Source organism: Hermetia illucens, chromosome 6, assembly GCF_905115235.1.
Source record: "Hermetia illucens chromosome 6, iHerIll2.2.curated.20191125, whole genome shotgun sequence".
Lineage (NCBI taxonomy): Eukaryota > Metazoa > Arthropoda > Insecta > Diptera > Stratiomyidae > Hermetia > Hermetia illucens.
In genome coordinates, this window is record NC_051854.1 from 97,377,466 (window position 1) to 97,393,449 (window position 15,984).

Below are 15,984 nucleotides of genomic sequence, written 5' to 3' on the forward strand. Positions count from 1 at the left end.
ACGGTGTTTCTTCATGAGTAAGCGTGTAGCGTGTATTGCGTCAGTAGTTCCGCAGTTCTTGACAAATCCGGCTTGATTCACGGTTATTTGGACGAATTCGCGAATGCGGTTGTCAAGAATGCGTCCAAAAATCTTCATGGTATTGGAAAGTAAGTGTAACGGACGGTAGTTTGAACATTCTGCTGGACTACCTTTCTTTTTTAATATTAGAACTGTCGTACTTTTTAACCCGAAAAAAAAATTCACTGAGCCACCGTGTTGAGTACCAGCTCTTCGCTTTTCTGAGCTGTACAACTGTACCAGTCAACATTGAGTGCGCAGTCAGTTTATTCATGCTGGTGGAAGACCTATCTAATCTCTACCGCATTTTGGAGTACGGCACTCGTGTTAAACCGCAATATCACGTTTGAGGCCCGAATGTCTCTTGTTCGCTTGAACGTAACGGTAGTCCCCACAAGGGGGCCAACCACAAACAACCGAGCTGAATTCACATGCTACAGCATGTCTCTTGAAAGATGAGAATTCAGGGGCTATCCCAGTTCCCATTGTACCAGTGTACCCCCGGTAAGATTTCGTGGTTAAAATCACTTTGATAAGTTCCCGTGCAAATATGGGTCTGATCGCCCTAATTACGCTGTAGAGGTGCGAGTTGATTAACGAGGATTCGTCCAAGCGCCGTATCAGAATAATATAATTCGAACTGAAACTCGCCTACCTAAGTGGCTCGCCTACCTATTGGTAGCGGGGTGACAGTTACGAGGCCGGCAGAACAATCATGGAAGGAGTCGAGATTTACTTGTCAGAGAAAAAAAGTTGAATTGATTTTCTTGAATTAGAATAAAAACAAACAATATTTTGTAATTGTGTTTTAGAACTAATGAATTTTTAAAATTACATAATCTTTTTAACTACAATTAGTATACCCCCGGATAACAAAACCAATACCAGCAAATGTGCTTTCCCCATTTGTCCAGTGCAAATTCAAAAAAATCCCGAAGTTATAATATAAGAAGAAACCGAATTGCGCTTTCGTGGTTCCATCATCATCATCTACGGCGCAACAACCGGTATCCGGTCTAGGTCTGCCTTAATAAGGAACTCCAGACATCCCGCTTTTGCACCGAGGTCCACCAATTCGATATCCCTAAAAGGTATCTAGCGTCCTGACCCACGGCATCGTTCCATCTCAGGCAGGGTCTGCCTCGTCTTCCTTTTCAACCATGGATGTTGCCCTTATAAACTTTCCAGGTTGGATCATCCTCATCCATACGGATTAAGTGACCCGCCCACCGTAACCTATTGAGCCGGATTTTATTCACGACCAGACGGTCATAGTATCGCTCATAGATTTCATCGCTATGTAGATTACGCAATTGTCCATCTTCATGTAGAGGGTCAACAATTTTTCGGAGGATTCTTCTCTCGAATGCGGCCAAGAGTTCGCAATTTTTCTTGCTAAGAACCTAAGTCTTGTACAATAACAGCTTTGGCCCTATGGTGAGACCTTTCGAGCGAAACAGTTTTTGTAAGCTGAAATAGGCTCCGTTGGCTGCCAACAACCGTGCGTGAATTTCATCGTTGTAACTGTTATCGGTTGTGATTTTCGACCCTGGAGGGACGCCTCTTTGGTATGGGCCAATGATGTTCTGGGTGTATGGGGACTATCCCGCCTAGCAAGATAGCGGAGAATATCTTATAGATGGTACCTGATACCTCCATAATTGCTGCACTGCGTGATATCTTCCTTTTTATGCATGAGACAGATAATGCCTCGTTGTTAGTTGTCATTGCATTGAGCATAAGTTGATGAACCGCCTGGTGTAGTTGGTCGCCTCTATATTTAACCAATTCGGCTGTAATTCCATCGTCTCCTGGCGACTTATGGTTTTTAAGCCTTCTATGCTTGGTGGTGCCAGCATTTTTCCGTCGTCTTCAGTTGGCGAGACCTCCAACTCGCCGATATTTTGGTTGTTGAGCAGTTCATCAGAATATTCAACCCACCGCTTCAATATGTCCATTCTTTTGGAAATCATATTTCCCCTCTCTGTCTCGGCAGGATGAGCATTGAGTTGTATAAGGTTTTATCCAACTGACATGTTGATTAAACTTCCGCGTCTGGTGCTGTTGTTCCCTGTACTTTTCGAGTTCAGAGACCTGTTGGTTCTACCAGGCTTCTCCGTTCGACGGAGTTGTTGGTAGGTCTCTGCGCGTGCCCGCTTTCTTTCAGAATGCAACACTTGGTATGCAGCATTCTTTCGTTTCATTGCTAGCTTACATTCATCGTCAAACCAGCCGTTCCTGCCTTTCTTGCGGCTGGGGCTAAGTAAGTTTGTGATTAGCTGCGGTTATTGCGGCATCCATTTCCCCTTTATAGGTGTTACGGAGAGCTGTGTTGTGAACGGCTTCAGTATTCACTCTCACCCGATTGTCAGAGCGGATTGTAGGTGGTGCTGTATTTCGAGCCCGGTGCACCATGCCAACGAGATAGTGATTCGAGTCTATATTGCTTCCTTCCCCATACGTGTTCTGACATTCATCAAGGCTCAGATGAGGCGGCGTTCAATCAGCACGTGGTCAATTTGGTTGAAAGTCGTCCCGTCTGGAGAGGCCACGTATGTTTGTGGACTGCTTTCCGCGCAAACCAGGTACTTCCATTTCGTGCTATATTGCTAGCTGAATTTTTCGCAGTCCGTTATCATTGGTATCACTATGTAAGCTATGGGAGCCGACGTATCGCCTGAATACGGGCTCCGTCCCTACTTTACTCTTGAAGTCTCCAAGTATGATTTTGACATCATATTTGAGATAGGCTTCGAGGGTCGTGCTCAACTGCTTCGTAAAAGGTATCCTTTTCCGACCCTGCAGTAGGGGCGTGAACGTTTATGAGGCTTCTATTTCTAAATTTGCATAACAAACGCCTTTCGCTTATATTTTCAAAGCCGATAAGCTGACTAAGAAACCTACTCCGAGCACATGGTTTACTGGATGGCTGCAATAATATATGGGGCAGTGGCTCTTCTCCAGGGAACCGGTCCCTGTCCAACCCATTTCCTGCAACGCTGTTACATCTGCCTTATATTGAGACAGGGTATCGGCTAGCTGCTTGGCAGCTCCTTCTCTGTACAGGGAGCGTACGTTCCATGAGAAAATGCCCAAATCGTTATTCCGTTGCCGTTGCCGGGTTCGTCGTTGTAAAGCCCATCCTGTCCGAGTGTCATCTTTTTGTGTAGGGTTTAAGGGGGTGTCCAGATGGCTCAAGTGGTTAGAGCACTGGACGATCATAGTAGAAGGTCGCGGTTCAAATCTCTATCTTGACTGGATGTCGGATATCAGTCGACTCAGCTGTGAAGGAGCACCTGAGTAAAATCAGGGTAACAGTCTCGGGCGAGCGCATTGCTAATCGCATTACCTTCTACAGTGTAGCAGAAAGTTTAGCAACTCCTATTCAACCAAAATATATATAAACAAATACGAAGGTACTGTTTTCACTGGTGAGGGAGATGGCTTGGCAAGTGAGTGAGCACTACACCCACAGTGACCATCAGGCCATCTTCCTCCGCATTGGGAACCGGGGAACCAGTCAACGACGCCCTGGAGGTGGAAAGGCTAAGGCGGTTGGCTGGTCTGTCGGAGCTTTCGACGAGGAAACATTCCTGGCCGCATTGGAGGGAGCCCATGATCCGGATGGAACAGCGGTGGAAAGCTGTCTCAGCGTGTAACCGAAGCATGCGACGCTACGATGCCACGACGACGTTTGCACCACGGCAAGAGGCCAAACTACTGGTGGAACACAGATATCGCTGCCTTGAGATCCTCTTGTCTCCGAGCGAGGAGACTTTCCCACAGGACAAGGGGAAGGCCGGAGCATCAGGAGCGTGAGGAGGAATACAGGGATCTGCGAAGCAACCTTAAGAAGGCCATTCGGAGAAGCAAGCGGGAATGCTACCAGAAGCTCTGCATGGAGGCTAATACGAATCCGTGGGGTACAGCCTACCAAGTTGTAATGAAGAAGATCCGCGGGCGAAAATCACCTCAAGTGACATGCCCCCGGCTCTTGTTCCAAATAATTACAACTCTTTTCCCGCGGCAGGAGCAGGACGAAAGAGAACCCCAACTGGCAGATCAGCAGGACGTCTTCTCGATCCCTGGTGTTACCGAAGAGGAACTTTGGGAAATCAGCAGACGTATTGGGGACAGCAAGGCTTCGGGATTGGACGGAATTCCGAACAGGGCTCTGAAGGTGGCGGTCAAGGCCAGACCAAGGTGGTGCGCAAGCACATTCGAATCGTGCATGGCGGAAGGAGTGTTTCCCGCCCAGTGGAGAGGCAGGAGCTGGTGTTGCTACCGAAGCCCCGAAATCCACCCGGCGTGCCCTCTTCATATCGCCCTATTTGTTTCTTAGACACAATGGGAAAGATGTTGGAGAGGGTGATATACAACAGGCTGCTCCCGTTCATCGAGCTTGCGGGTGGTCTTTCAGAGCGGCAATATGGGTTTCGGCGAGCCCGTTCTACGGTCGATGCAGTTGCAAAGGTCGTGGAATTGACTCGAAATGCAATGGCCAAGGGCAAATGCTGTGCTCTGGTGACGCTGGACGTCAAAAATGCTTTTAACTCAACCAACTGGGGCTGGATTAAGGGCGCTTTGGCCAAACTGGGTGTTGCTAGCTACTTGGCTCGGTTCATCGAGAGTTACTTTTCGGACAGACTTCTCTGGTACGATACGGACGACGGGCCGAAGGAGTACATTGAGACAGCAGGTGTGCCTCAAGGTTCTGTATTGGCACCGCTGCTGTGGAACATAATGTACGACGGAGTGCTTGGCCTTCGCGTGCCGGAGGAGACAATGCTGATTGGTTTTGCGGATGACCTGGCGGTAGTTGCAATTGCAAAGCATTCCGAGGACGTGGAGCTTTATGCAAATGAAGCCATTCATACCATCAAGTCATGGTTACGAATGGCCAAGCTGGACCTGGCGGACGAAAAGACGGAGGCGGTCCTCATTACCAACCGTAGGAAGAACAATACGGTTACCATCCAGGTTGGTAATCGTGAGGTCGTCTCAAAATCGGTTGTCAAATACCTGGGGGCTAATGATTGATGCCAAGCTGAGTTTCAAGGGACACTTGGATTATGCGCGAGAGAAAGCAGCAAATGCCAGCTCATCCCTTGCAAGGATGATGCCTAACGTGGGAGGGCCGAAGTATAGTCGCAGGTTACTCATCGCGGGAGTGGTGAGTTCGATCCTGCTATACCCGGCTCTTGTCTGGGCGGGAGCGTTGAACCACGCTGTCAACCGGAGGAAGATGAGTTCGGCATACCGGCCAATTGCGCTAAGGGTGTGCAGCGCATTTAGGACGGCGTCGACGGAGGCAGTGTGCGTCATCGCAGGAATGATCCCTATAGATCTTCTTGCGGGCGAGGCACACTGGCTCTACGAAAAACGGAATGCGGATTTCCGAAAAGCCATCAGGAGAGAGTTGTGTGGCAAGTGGCAACAACGATGGGATAACTCCGACAAGGGCAGGTGGACCCATACATTGATCCCGTGTATCGAGAAATGGGTCAACCGAAAGTATGGAGAATTGAATTACCACCTGACACAGTTCCTTACGGGACACGGTGGCTATAGGAAGTACTTGCATCGCTTCGAGTTGGACGAGTCTCCCAACTGTCCTGAATGCGGTGCTACACCCGAGGACCCGGAGCACGTTATGTTCCATTGTCCCAGATTTCTGCAGCAGAAAAGGAGGTTGAACAGCATCTTAGGGGCGGACATCGAGCCCTCGAACCTGGTGGAAGAGATGCTGAAGTCGGAGGAAAATTGGATGGCGGTAAATGAGGCAGTAGCCGTGGTGCAGACAAAACTCCTGAAGTTGGATCGAGCTCGGAAAGCGGCGCGACGGAGACGTAACACGGACGAGCTGGTATAGCGAACCAGAGCCTCCCCCGCGAAGTAATACTTTACGGTGGTCTCGCGGGAAGGGGCGGAAGAGTGGGGATGGTTTTAGTGGGTGCGAATCCCACACACTGCTGCAACCTGGCGCAGCAGCGTCTTTCGTATAATATGTAGAAATTTCGTGTAACTTTTAATATAATTACCAATTACCCTCATAAATTTTCAGCACAATAAGTTATAGTTTTCCAGTGTCAGTGGAGCCATGTATCTATATCTATATATTTTTTTTACATAAAAGAATAAGAAAATCTTTCATATCTGAAGTTCTAGTTTCTTGGATTTTGACTTATTTTTAGGATATTTTAGGAATTGCGAACATATACAATTGTGCATGCCTAGTCATGTACCTATTCGTCCTTTTTGGAGACTGTATTGATGGAATCGAAAGCCCTATAAGTTAACAAGTGTCGTCGGCGAATGTTACAGTTTTCGATAAAGAAATTGAATAGTACAATACTACATACATATATATCAGCTATTGACAGCCCTGGATATCTGAATATCCTTCACTTCGCGAATATTTTGGGAGAGATACTGAAAGCAACAAAAAGAGTTCTAAAATAGTATGTATCCATTTGCTTGGAGTGGCTCACGACAAATTGAAGTATGGATTGGTGTATAAAATTAGGACATAAAAGGAATTTGGGTTGGGAGTTGAATTCTACTATGATCCGTCGCATAGGGAACAAGTCAGTATCAATTTTTTTCATCTCCATCGAAAGTTGTACATCCTTAAAATGGAAAGCTATGGGAACTCAGTACTGTGCAGATAGTTATAATCTAATCGACTGTTTCGAAAGTAAATGTGCTCTGAATATTGGGTGAAAAAAAAAAACAAATCCTAACCCCTTCTTCTTTTTTTAGTGTGGAGGATGAAGAAGTAACAAAGTTAATTGAGAATATTTTGCATTATTGCTACAAGCATTCATCAGGCACACATATATATGTGTGTATATCTATACCTGGTTCCATATTGTTCGACTACAAGAGTCAGTGGTGAAAACGCTGAGAAAAGCCTACGAATCACACACCAGATAATACTCAAACTGTTAGCAGCAGTTAGAGTCAGAATACGTCTTAGGAAGTAGGTGGCGAAGGCGATGCTTTAGATGTCTTGGCTTCGGTCACATTGCGAAGGCATGCACTAGTCCACATGACAGGTCAAAGCAATGCGGAGTGAAAGGCCTGCGGAGCACGCCCATATTGCCTACTGTGCAAAGGGAAGGAGGGTGTGGACCATCGGCACATTGCAGGCAGCCGCAGGTGCCCGGAATATAGGAGAGCCCTTAGCATAAACCGCAGATGAGGCTGATAAAAATCAACCTGAACCACTGCGAGGCGACGCAGGATCTACTCTTGCAAACCATCCGCGAGAAAACATCGATGTGCCCAGAATTAGTGAGCCATATCGAACCCACTGTGGTAGTATTTGGGCCAGAGACCAAACGGGCCATGCAACGCAATAGGATTGTGGAGAACAAGTTTTTGAAGAAATCACGGAGCACCCGGAGGAGGGCTTCATCAGAGCGAAGGTGAAAGACGTCAATATCTACAACTACTATCCACTACACTCGCCGAGTATGAGCAGATGTTTGTCCCTCTGGTTTTGGATGGAAGAGGACGTTGGCCGACCATGATTGCAGGCGACTTTAATGCGTGGCTTCTTGAGTAGGGCACCCGGATAACTAATGTTAGAGGACGTGGTCTCCTCGAAGCATTTGCGGAGCTTTACCAGAGGCTCAGGGGAAAACCCGGTGGCGTAGGTCGAGAGGATGCCGACATAAACCCTTGGGGTGAGACCTACAGAGTGGTAATAAAAAGGCTGCGGAGATCACCCCAAGTGACCTGTCCGCGCCTCCTGAAACAGATTGTTACCACCCTCTTCATTAACCACGAAAATAAGGGAAGGCAAATTGTTGTCCAGCTAAATGAAGGCATGATACTTCCAGTAACTGTGGATTAGCTGCGGGAAATATGTGGTAGGGTCGGTGACAACAAGGCCCCAGGTTTGGACGACATTCCTAACCGAGCTTTGAAACTGGCAATGAAGACTAGGCCCGACCTTTTCGCCAACACCTTCGAGATGTGCCTCGCGTCTTATCGTCCTATCCGCCTGTTGTATACAATGGGGAAGATGATGGAGAGAGTCATCTTCAACAGACTCCTACCCATCGTCGAAGCCAGCAATGGTCTGTTGGAACGTCAGTTTGGTTTTCGATTTGCCGACTCTACGATGAACGCAATTAACATGGTAGCAAACCTGGCGAATGGTGCACTGATTTCTGGGGATTCAATTCGGTCAACTGGAACGAATGCATTCAATTCGGTCAACTGGAACAAAATTCAAGCGGCGAGAGAACTCTCTGGTACCGGGCGGATGAGGGCGCCAAAGGGTGCCAGCCAGGGTACCACAGGGATCGGTACTTGGTCCCCTGTTGTAGAATATCATGTATAATGGGGTGCTTGCTCTTGCCATCCCAGAGAGGACTACGATTGTCGGCTTTGCTGATGACCTAGCTGCGGTTGTTACAGTAAAATACCCAGATGATGTGGGGGTCTACACGATGAAAACAATGAGAGCGGTAAAGTCCTGGCTAAAAAGGGCCGGGCTGACCTTGGCGGACGCGAAAACGGAAACGGACTTAATAACGAACCGCAGGAAAAACAACACTGTGAAAGTGGAAGTCAGTGGATATAGGGTCCTATCACAGCCGCCTATCAAATACCGGGAAGCGATAATTGGCACCAAATTTAGCTTTGGGAAGACCTAGAATATGCATGCCAAAAGGCAGTCAGTGTCACCATGGCACTGGCAAAAATGCTGCCGAATGAATATTGGTGGGCGAAAACACTGTTGCAGGTTGGCGCCAGCCAGAGTGGTGCAATCCATCCTGCTTTACTCGTCACCTGTGTGGACAGAGAGAGAATTTAGTTTTAGTGAGTACCTAAGGGCAAACCTACTCCGCGTAGTAATACCTAAATTGTGATCCCGCGGGACTGGAGTTGGAGAGACCGGGGATGATTTTTAGTGGCTGAGAACAGAGAGAGCCCACACGCGCCCGCTGTAGCTCCGGTGTTTGGGCGATGGAGCTGAGGCGGACGGGTCTTTCTAAGATTTTCTACTTCTGTGTATGAACAAAAAAAAAACAAGTCGGGAAACCGGAAGCTGGACGCTTCAGGTACGAAAGGTTTTGTGTATTTCTTAGTACGTAGCACGTAATATATGAATACATTATGTGAGAATATCCACTTTCGGATGATATTGACATTCATAGTCTTGAATTTGCGAAGAAGCCACAACTTTGACGTATCATAACTTTGTTAGTAATAGTGCGATTTCCACCAAACTTGGCACGATCATGCTCTATATTATACTTTATATTTTTGTGAAATTTCGTGGTGCTAGGATGAACTCAAGGGGGGTTTTGCAGCCAATTACTAAAAATTATAGTAATATACTATTATTAACTTCATTTGTACAGATATCACTATGGAAGGTATTTCGGAGCCTAGGCACCATATAGTGGTAGCCTCCTGATTTTTTTCAGATTTTTCGGTTTCATAGTTTCTGAGAATGGCCCCCTTAAAGGAATGATCACTTTCAACCCCCCACACTCCCCACGTTTCTAACAAATGTCAAAACTAAGACCGGCTTCGAAAAGCACTAAACGAAACCTTTAATTTGATACCCCACATGACTATATTTGATGAAAAAAAAATTTACACCCCCCTTTTGCATGTATGGGGACTCCCCCTTAAGTTCGTCGTAAAAGGATGTAACTCACTGTATGCGTGAGCGCTCACAGTTCCCACCTTTCTACCAAATTTGAAGTCAATCGCACAGCCGTCTCTGAGAAAAATGCGTGTGATGGACAGACAGACAGACAGACGGAAGGGTTCGGATTGGATGGGTTGTTTGCCGTTTAAGGGAGCAAACTTCACTAAAGAGGTGCTTTAAATGCCTCATGTTTGGGCACTTCGCGAAGGCATGCACCAGCAACATTGATCGGTCCGATCGATGCAGAAGGTGTGGGGAGAAAGGCCATATTGCCAGAGAGTGCAATAGGGACCCCAAATGCCTATTGTGCGTAGCCAAAGAGGGACAGGATAACCGGCAACTTGCCGGAAGTGCCAAATGTCCGGAATTTAGGAAGGCGCTCACTGCAATGAGAAAATGAGGTTTATTCAAATAAATCTCAATGATTGCAGGGTCGCTCAGGATTTACTTGAGCAGACCACGTTCGAATCTAAGATGGAGGTTGCCATCATAAGTGAACCGTACAGAAACCGCCACGGTGGCGTATGGGTCACAGATTCGACTGGTGGAGGGGCGATATGGGCTTGTGGTCGACAAGCCATACAATGTACTGCAAGTCAGGCAGCCAGTGGCTTTGTGTGGGCGAAAATAAGTGGTGTATATGTATACAGCTGCTACGCCCCACCAAGTTTGACACTGCCTGAATTCGAGCAAATGCTTGATAATCTTGTTATCGACGCAAGGGGACGAAGTCCAAAGGTGATTGCTGGTGATTTCAATGCTTGGGCCCTAGAGTGGGGTTGCAGAGAATCAAATGCTAAGGGGCGCAGTCTATTAGAGGCTTTCGCGCAGCTGGACATAGTTTTGGCTAACGAAGGTGCCGTAAACACCTTTCAGAAAGGGGGGTCAGGCTCGGTTGTAGACCTGACCTTTATCAGCCCTGCGCTGGCGCGTGGTATGTCCTGGTGCGTCTGTGAACACTACACCCACAGCGATCACCAGGCAATCTTCTTTGAGACATGTGTCGAGCCACAGGCCAAAAAGCTATCATGCTCGAAACCGAGAAAGATTTCAGGCTGGTCTGCAAAATCTTTGGATGAGGAGACCTTCATACATGTGTGGTTAGATCAGCCTGATAAAGCAGGCACCTCTTCGGAAAGAGCCGTCCATCTGGCTCAATGCATTGCCAAAGCGTGTGACGCATCCATGCCTAGAAGGTATTCATTCCCCAGTAGAAGACCAAACTACTGGTGGAATGATAAACTGACCGGTCTTCGATCAGCCTGCCACCGAGCCAGAAGAGCGGCTCAGAGGGCGGTAGGTAGAGTCGATCAGGGGCAGAAAGAGTGCGCCTATAAGGCAGCCCGCAAAACCCTCAAGCTCGCCATCCACCGAAGCAAGACAAAATGTTTTAAGGAGCTCTGCTCAGAAGCGGACATCAACCCGTGGGGGAGTGCTTATAGAATAGTGATGGGACGATTCAGAGGCCGCTCCTCTCCGCAGATCACGTGTCCCACGTCTCTTGCTGAAAATCATACAGGGGTTATTCCCCCAGCAAGAGGAGAGCACCGACATATTCCGGCCACCTCTGAATGTGACGGCAATTCCTCCAGTCATCAGAGACGAGCTGCTGGAGATCTGTGGCAGAATAGGAGACAATAAAGCGCCGGGCCTGGACGGAGTGCCGAATAAGGCCCTTAAGCTTGCCGTGAAATCCAGGCCGGACATGTTCGCTGAGCTGTTCGAAGCGTGCATGTCCGAAGGAATATTTCCGGCGGCTTGGAAGCGACAGAAGTTGGTACTTCTGCCTAAGCCTGGTAAACCTCCAAGTGAACCATCCTCATACCGACCCATATGTCTTTTGGACACGGTGGGGAAAATGCTAGAGCGGGTAATCTATAATAGATTACTCCCGGTTGTTGAGAGCCAAGGCGGCCTTTCAGATCGGCAGTATGGGTTCCGAAAAGCCAGATCAACCATTGATGCCATCAAATTGGTTACTGGTTTGGCCGAAGATGCAATTCACGGAAAGGGTAGTACCAGCAAATATTGCGTGGTAGTAACCCTGGACGTGAAAAATGCATTCAATTCGGCCAATTGGAATCTAATACGCAAATCCCTAGCGAAGATTGGTATTCCCGCCTATCTCGCTGCTATCGTCGATAGTTACTTAACTGAAAGGAGGCTATGGTATGACACTGATGACGGACCGCAGGAGTACGTTATTTCCGCCGGTGTCTCACAGGGCTCCGTATTGGACCCACTACTGTGGAACATCATGTACAACGATGTACTTAATCTTCCCCTTCCGGAGGAAGCCACAGTGGTCGGTTACGCTGACGACATAGCACTGGTTGTTGTCGCAAAGCATCTTGAAGATGCTGAGTTATACTGAAGCGAGGCAATCAGTGCTGTCAAATGCTGGTTGGAGAGCTCTGGTTTGACGCTTGCGGAGGAAAAAACAGAAGCGGTCCTCATCACGAAGCGCCGGAAGAGAAATTACGCCTATGTTAGAATCGGGAATCATATCATCACTTCCAAGCCGACCATCAAATACTTGGAGGTGGTGATAGACAGGAAGCTCAGCTATAAGCAACACTTACAGTATGTTTGTGATAAATCATCCACTGCTAGTATGGCCCTGGCGAGGATGATGCCGAACGTGGGAGGGCGACGGCATACATGTAGGTTGCTTATAGCCAGGGTGGTGACCTCGATCATGCTCTATGCGACCCCAGTTTGGAGGGAGGCGTTGTGGATGTCAGGGAATGCTACCAAACTGAGTTCAGTCTACAGGAGGACAGCCCTGAGGGTATGCTCTGCCTTTAGGACTGTCTCAGATGATGCAGCATTCGTCATCTGTGGAATGATGCCGATTGACATCTTGGCAGATGAGATGGCGAATATATACAATGCAAAGCCAACCTCTTCCTCATCGCGGACGAAGAACGCTGAGAGGGAGAGATCCATAAATAGATGGCAAGAGCGGTGGGAATGCTCGGGAAAGGGCCGGTGGACGCACAGGCTCATTCCTGCCATCAAGGAGTGGTTGGAGAGACGACACGGTGAGATTAATTATAATCTCACCCAGTTTCTCACGGGACACGGAGGATATCTCCAATACCTTCACAGGTTTAAATTGGAGACCTCACCCGATTGTCCAAATTGCAATGGAGTCCCAGAGGACCCAGAGCATGTATTCTTCTACTGTTCGAGATTTGTGGAAGAAAGGAGGAATGTAGAAGAGACTCTAGGAGAGGTGCTGGTACCAGAAAATCAGGTACCGAAAATGCTAGCACATCAAGAGAATTGGGATGCGGTCAACTCCATGATCGCATCTATTCAAGATAAATTGCGAAAGGCAGAGGAAAGGAGAAAAACGCGGTCACGTGCGCCGCGTATAGAAGAAAGGTGACAAAGCTGGAGTGAGCTGACTCCGCCCCGTGATGTAATACCTTATGGTGGTTCCGCGGGGCAGGGAGGGAGTCGGGGGTGGTTTTAGTGGGTAAAAATCCCACACGCTGGTGTGTCCAGACCAGTGTCTTTTTGAAGATTTCCACCTCCTCAACAAAAAAAAAAAAAAAAAAAAAGACAGACAGACGGACAGACAGACAGACAGTAAATCGATTTTAAAAAGAAATATATGCATATACGTTACTGATGCAAGATGGTACAAAAACCAGCTGTATCATCTTGTAAGCGGTCTTCCCAGCCGTATGTGTTAGTAGGACGTTCATTGGCGATATGGCGACCCGGATAAGGTTGTAGCTGGTTGGTTGGGGTCAACGGTTCCTATGCGATCCGGAATCCAACACCCCAGTTTGCTGCATTCCTGAGACGAGTGAACCGCGGTTTAAGGTTTAAAAGGTAGGAGAGACAGATGGACAATGGGTTCAAGCTAACTTAGGAGATGCGCAGGTTGGACTACTCCTGGAGGAATGGAACCTTCAACGGCTGCCTGCTGATGTTAGGCAGGCAGTTTAAAGTGGGGAAAGGACGGGATAGGTATTTCTATGGAGAACGGGGTTAGTGGGAAGCAAAATACTGACAATTGTCAACGTTGCCATACCAGCAAGAACAATAGAGAGCTTGAAAAGTCTTAAGTCGGCGATTTTTGGAAACGAACAAACCGGCTCCCGACTGACGATGGCCGGCGACCGTACTGCCTCGGTTTCAGGTGTCTAGGAGGAGACACCGAATTCGGTATTGAATCCTTTTAGAAGGTAACGCAAGGTTCGGTATTGGGCTCTCTGTTCTGGAACGTGATGTATAATCGGGTGCTCTTGCTTCTTGTAGCAGAGGAGGCCACGTTGGTCAGTTTTGCAGATGACCTAGTCGTAGTAATTATTTCAAAATCCCTGAGGATGTGGATTTTTATGCCACCGAGATGGTTATGGCTGATCTGGCTTGGGGGGCCGGACTGAGCCTGGCGGAGGAAAAGACGAAGCCAATCCTCATTACAAATCGCAAGATAAGTTATATGATCGTCTCAAAGCCAACCATCAAATGCCTTGGCGTGGTCCTCGAAATCGAGCTGAGTTTCAAAGTTACACGAGTTTCATTACACGCCTGTGAAAACATGGAACAGCCACCACGGCCCTTGCCAGGATGAAGCCGAGCGTAGGTGGGCCAAAACAGTGTAGTAGGCTGCTAGGTAGGGGTTTCCGCCTATCTTCTGATTGCGCTGAGGGTATGCAGCGCATTTTGAACTAATTCGGATGATGCGGTATTCATAATCACAGGGATGGTCCCCTTGTATGGACGGAGGTAAGCGGGTCCATCAGGAATAGAAGCAGATCATCGGCGAACAACAAGAGAGGAGTCGCAGAGACTCTGGCAACGAAGGTGGGACGAGTCGTCGAAGGGTCGGTGGACATATAAGCTTATTCCTGGTATTGGGGAGTGCTTGACCGACGGCACGGGGAGGTGAACTATCATTTCACGCAATTCCTCACTGGACACGGTGGCTGTTACCAAATGTATTTACATCGCATTGGTGTGGATGTTTCCCCGAAGTTTTACAGGTATTGTGCGATCCCGTAGGACCTGGAGCATGTGCGATCACACGGGCGAGCTGGAGCAGATGTGCCTTTCTGAGATTTTTCGACACCCCTATGTATGAACAAAAATGTATATATATATCTGACTGAAAATCCGAAATTTTGACATCTGTTCCCTTTATGTTTATCAATGGAATCTGCGCTTGCTCCAAAGTTTTCCGAACTCTTCTGACCCTCATTTGCTCATGAGATTCCCTCACTTTTTCTTATTCTCTTAGTAATGAAAATTGATCACCTTTGTCAGGTGAAAAATACTATTTTTTAGAGAAAAATAAAACACACCACCATTCTTGAGATGTCATAATGTTTAATAAACACATTATCACTTTATTTCTAGATCCAATGCGTTGATGTATGAACAACTTATTTACGTTTCTTGCTTTAATTATCGACGAATATGTTGCAAATTGGAGGAAACATCGTCTGGAGCTTCATACAGGCCGTAGGCCGGTGTAGAATCCAGTCTAGATTTGGCTGCCACATACTGGCACTGGTGTTGCGGATTATAGCATTATTATTTCATTGGTCCCACGTGGAAACCGGACGTATTGAAAAGGCTCACAGGCAGTGAAAAAGACACACGTGGAAAACAAATATGCAGCAATGCACGAAAAAAGTGAAAAAATCTTATCATTTCTATCGCGCGTAATCGAATTATGAAATCGTTAAGTTAAGTGAATAGTGGGAAAATGGGTGCTAGTCAGTTGATGGCTTTTCTTGTGTTTATCACATTTGTGATTGATTGTGTGATGCTTGTAGCGCCGAATAATCATAAGAAATATTATTTAATTGTGTTGTTATTTATTTTGTGTAAGTTGATCGAAATGGCGGTTCCGGTGAGTCTAGCGGCGAATTTGAATGCTACGACTGCCGATCTTTTTGATAATAATGAATTAAATGGGTTCACTACCATGGCAAGATTCAGGGATGCCCCACCGGTGAAGGGATGGAGCTGCTACTGTTGGAATTCAACAAATGAATTTGCGGTAAGTTATAAATTACTGGATTAATTTTTTAGTTGATATGGTTTGAATTTATTAATAAATAATGGCAGCCAAATGCAACCAAACAAACCATTGACGCAGTCATTATGACATCACTATAATTAAATTAGGTCGCAATCATTTAAGCGAAGTGAATATTGGAGCAATTGGCTCCGTGCTGTTTTTGAACTAACCAGGGAATTTTTTGGTAGATTTCGTGATATTA

General features: G+C 47.1%; 1 protein-coding gene across 3 annotated transcripts in view; it reads left to right on the forward strand.

Moving 5' to 3' along the window:
* The window catches only part of LOC119660184 (thyrotropin receptor), a 172,721-nt gene that overhangs the window by 45,808 nt on the left and 110,929 nt on the right, over window positions 1–15,984 (forward strand). For all 3 annotated transcript variants that reach the window (XM_038068595.1, XM_038068596.1, XM_038068597.1), the window contains exon 2: window positions 15,113–15,761. In XM_038068595.1, coding sequence (XP_037924523.1) covers window positions 15,465–15,761 — 297 coding nt within the window. In that variant the 5' untranslated portion in view covers window positions 15,113–15,464. The remainder of the gene's footprint in view (window positions 1–15,112; window positions 15,762–15,984) is intronic.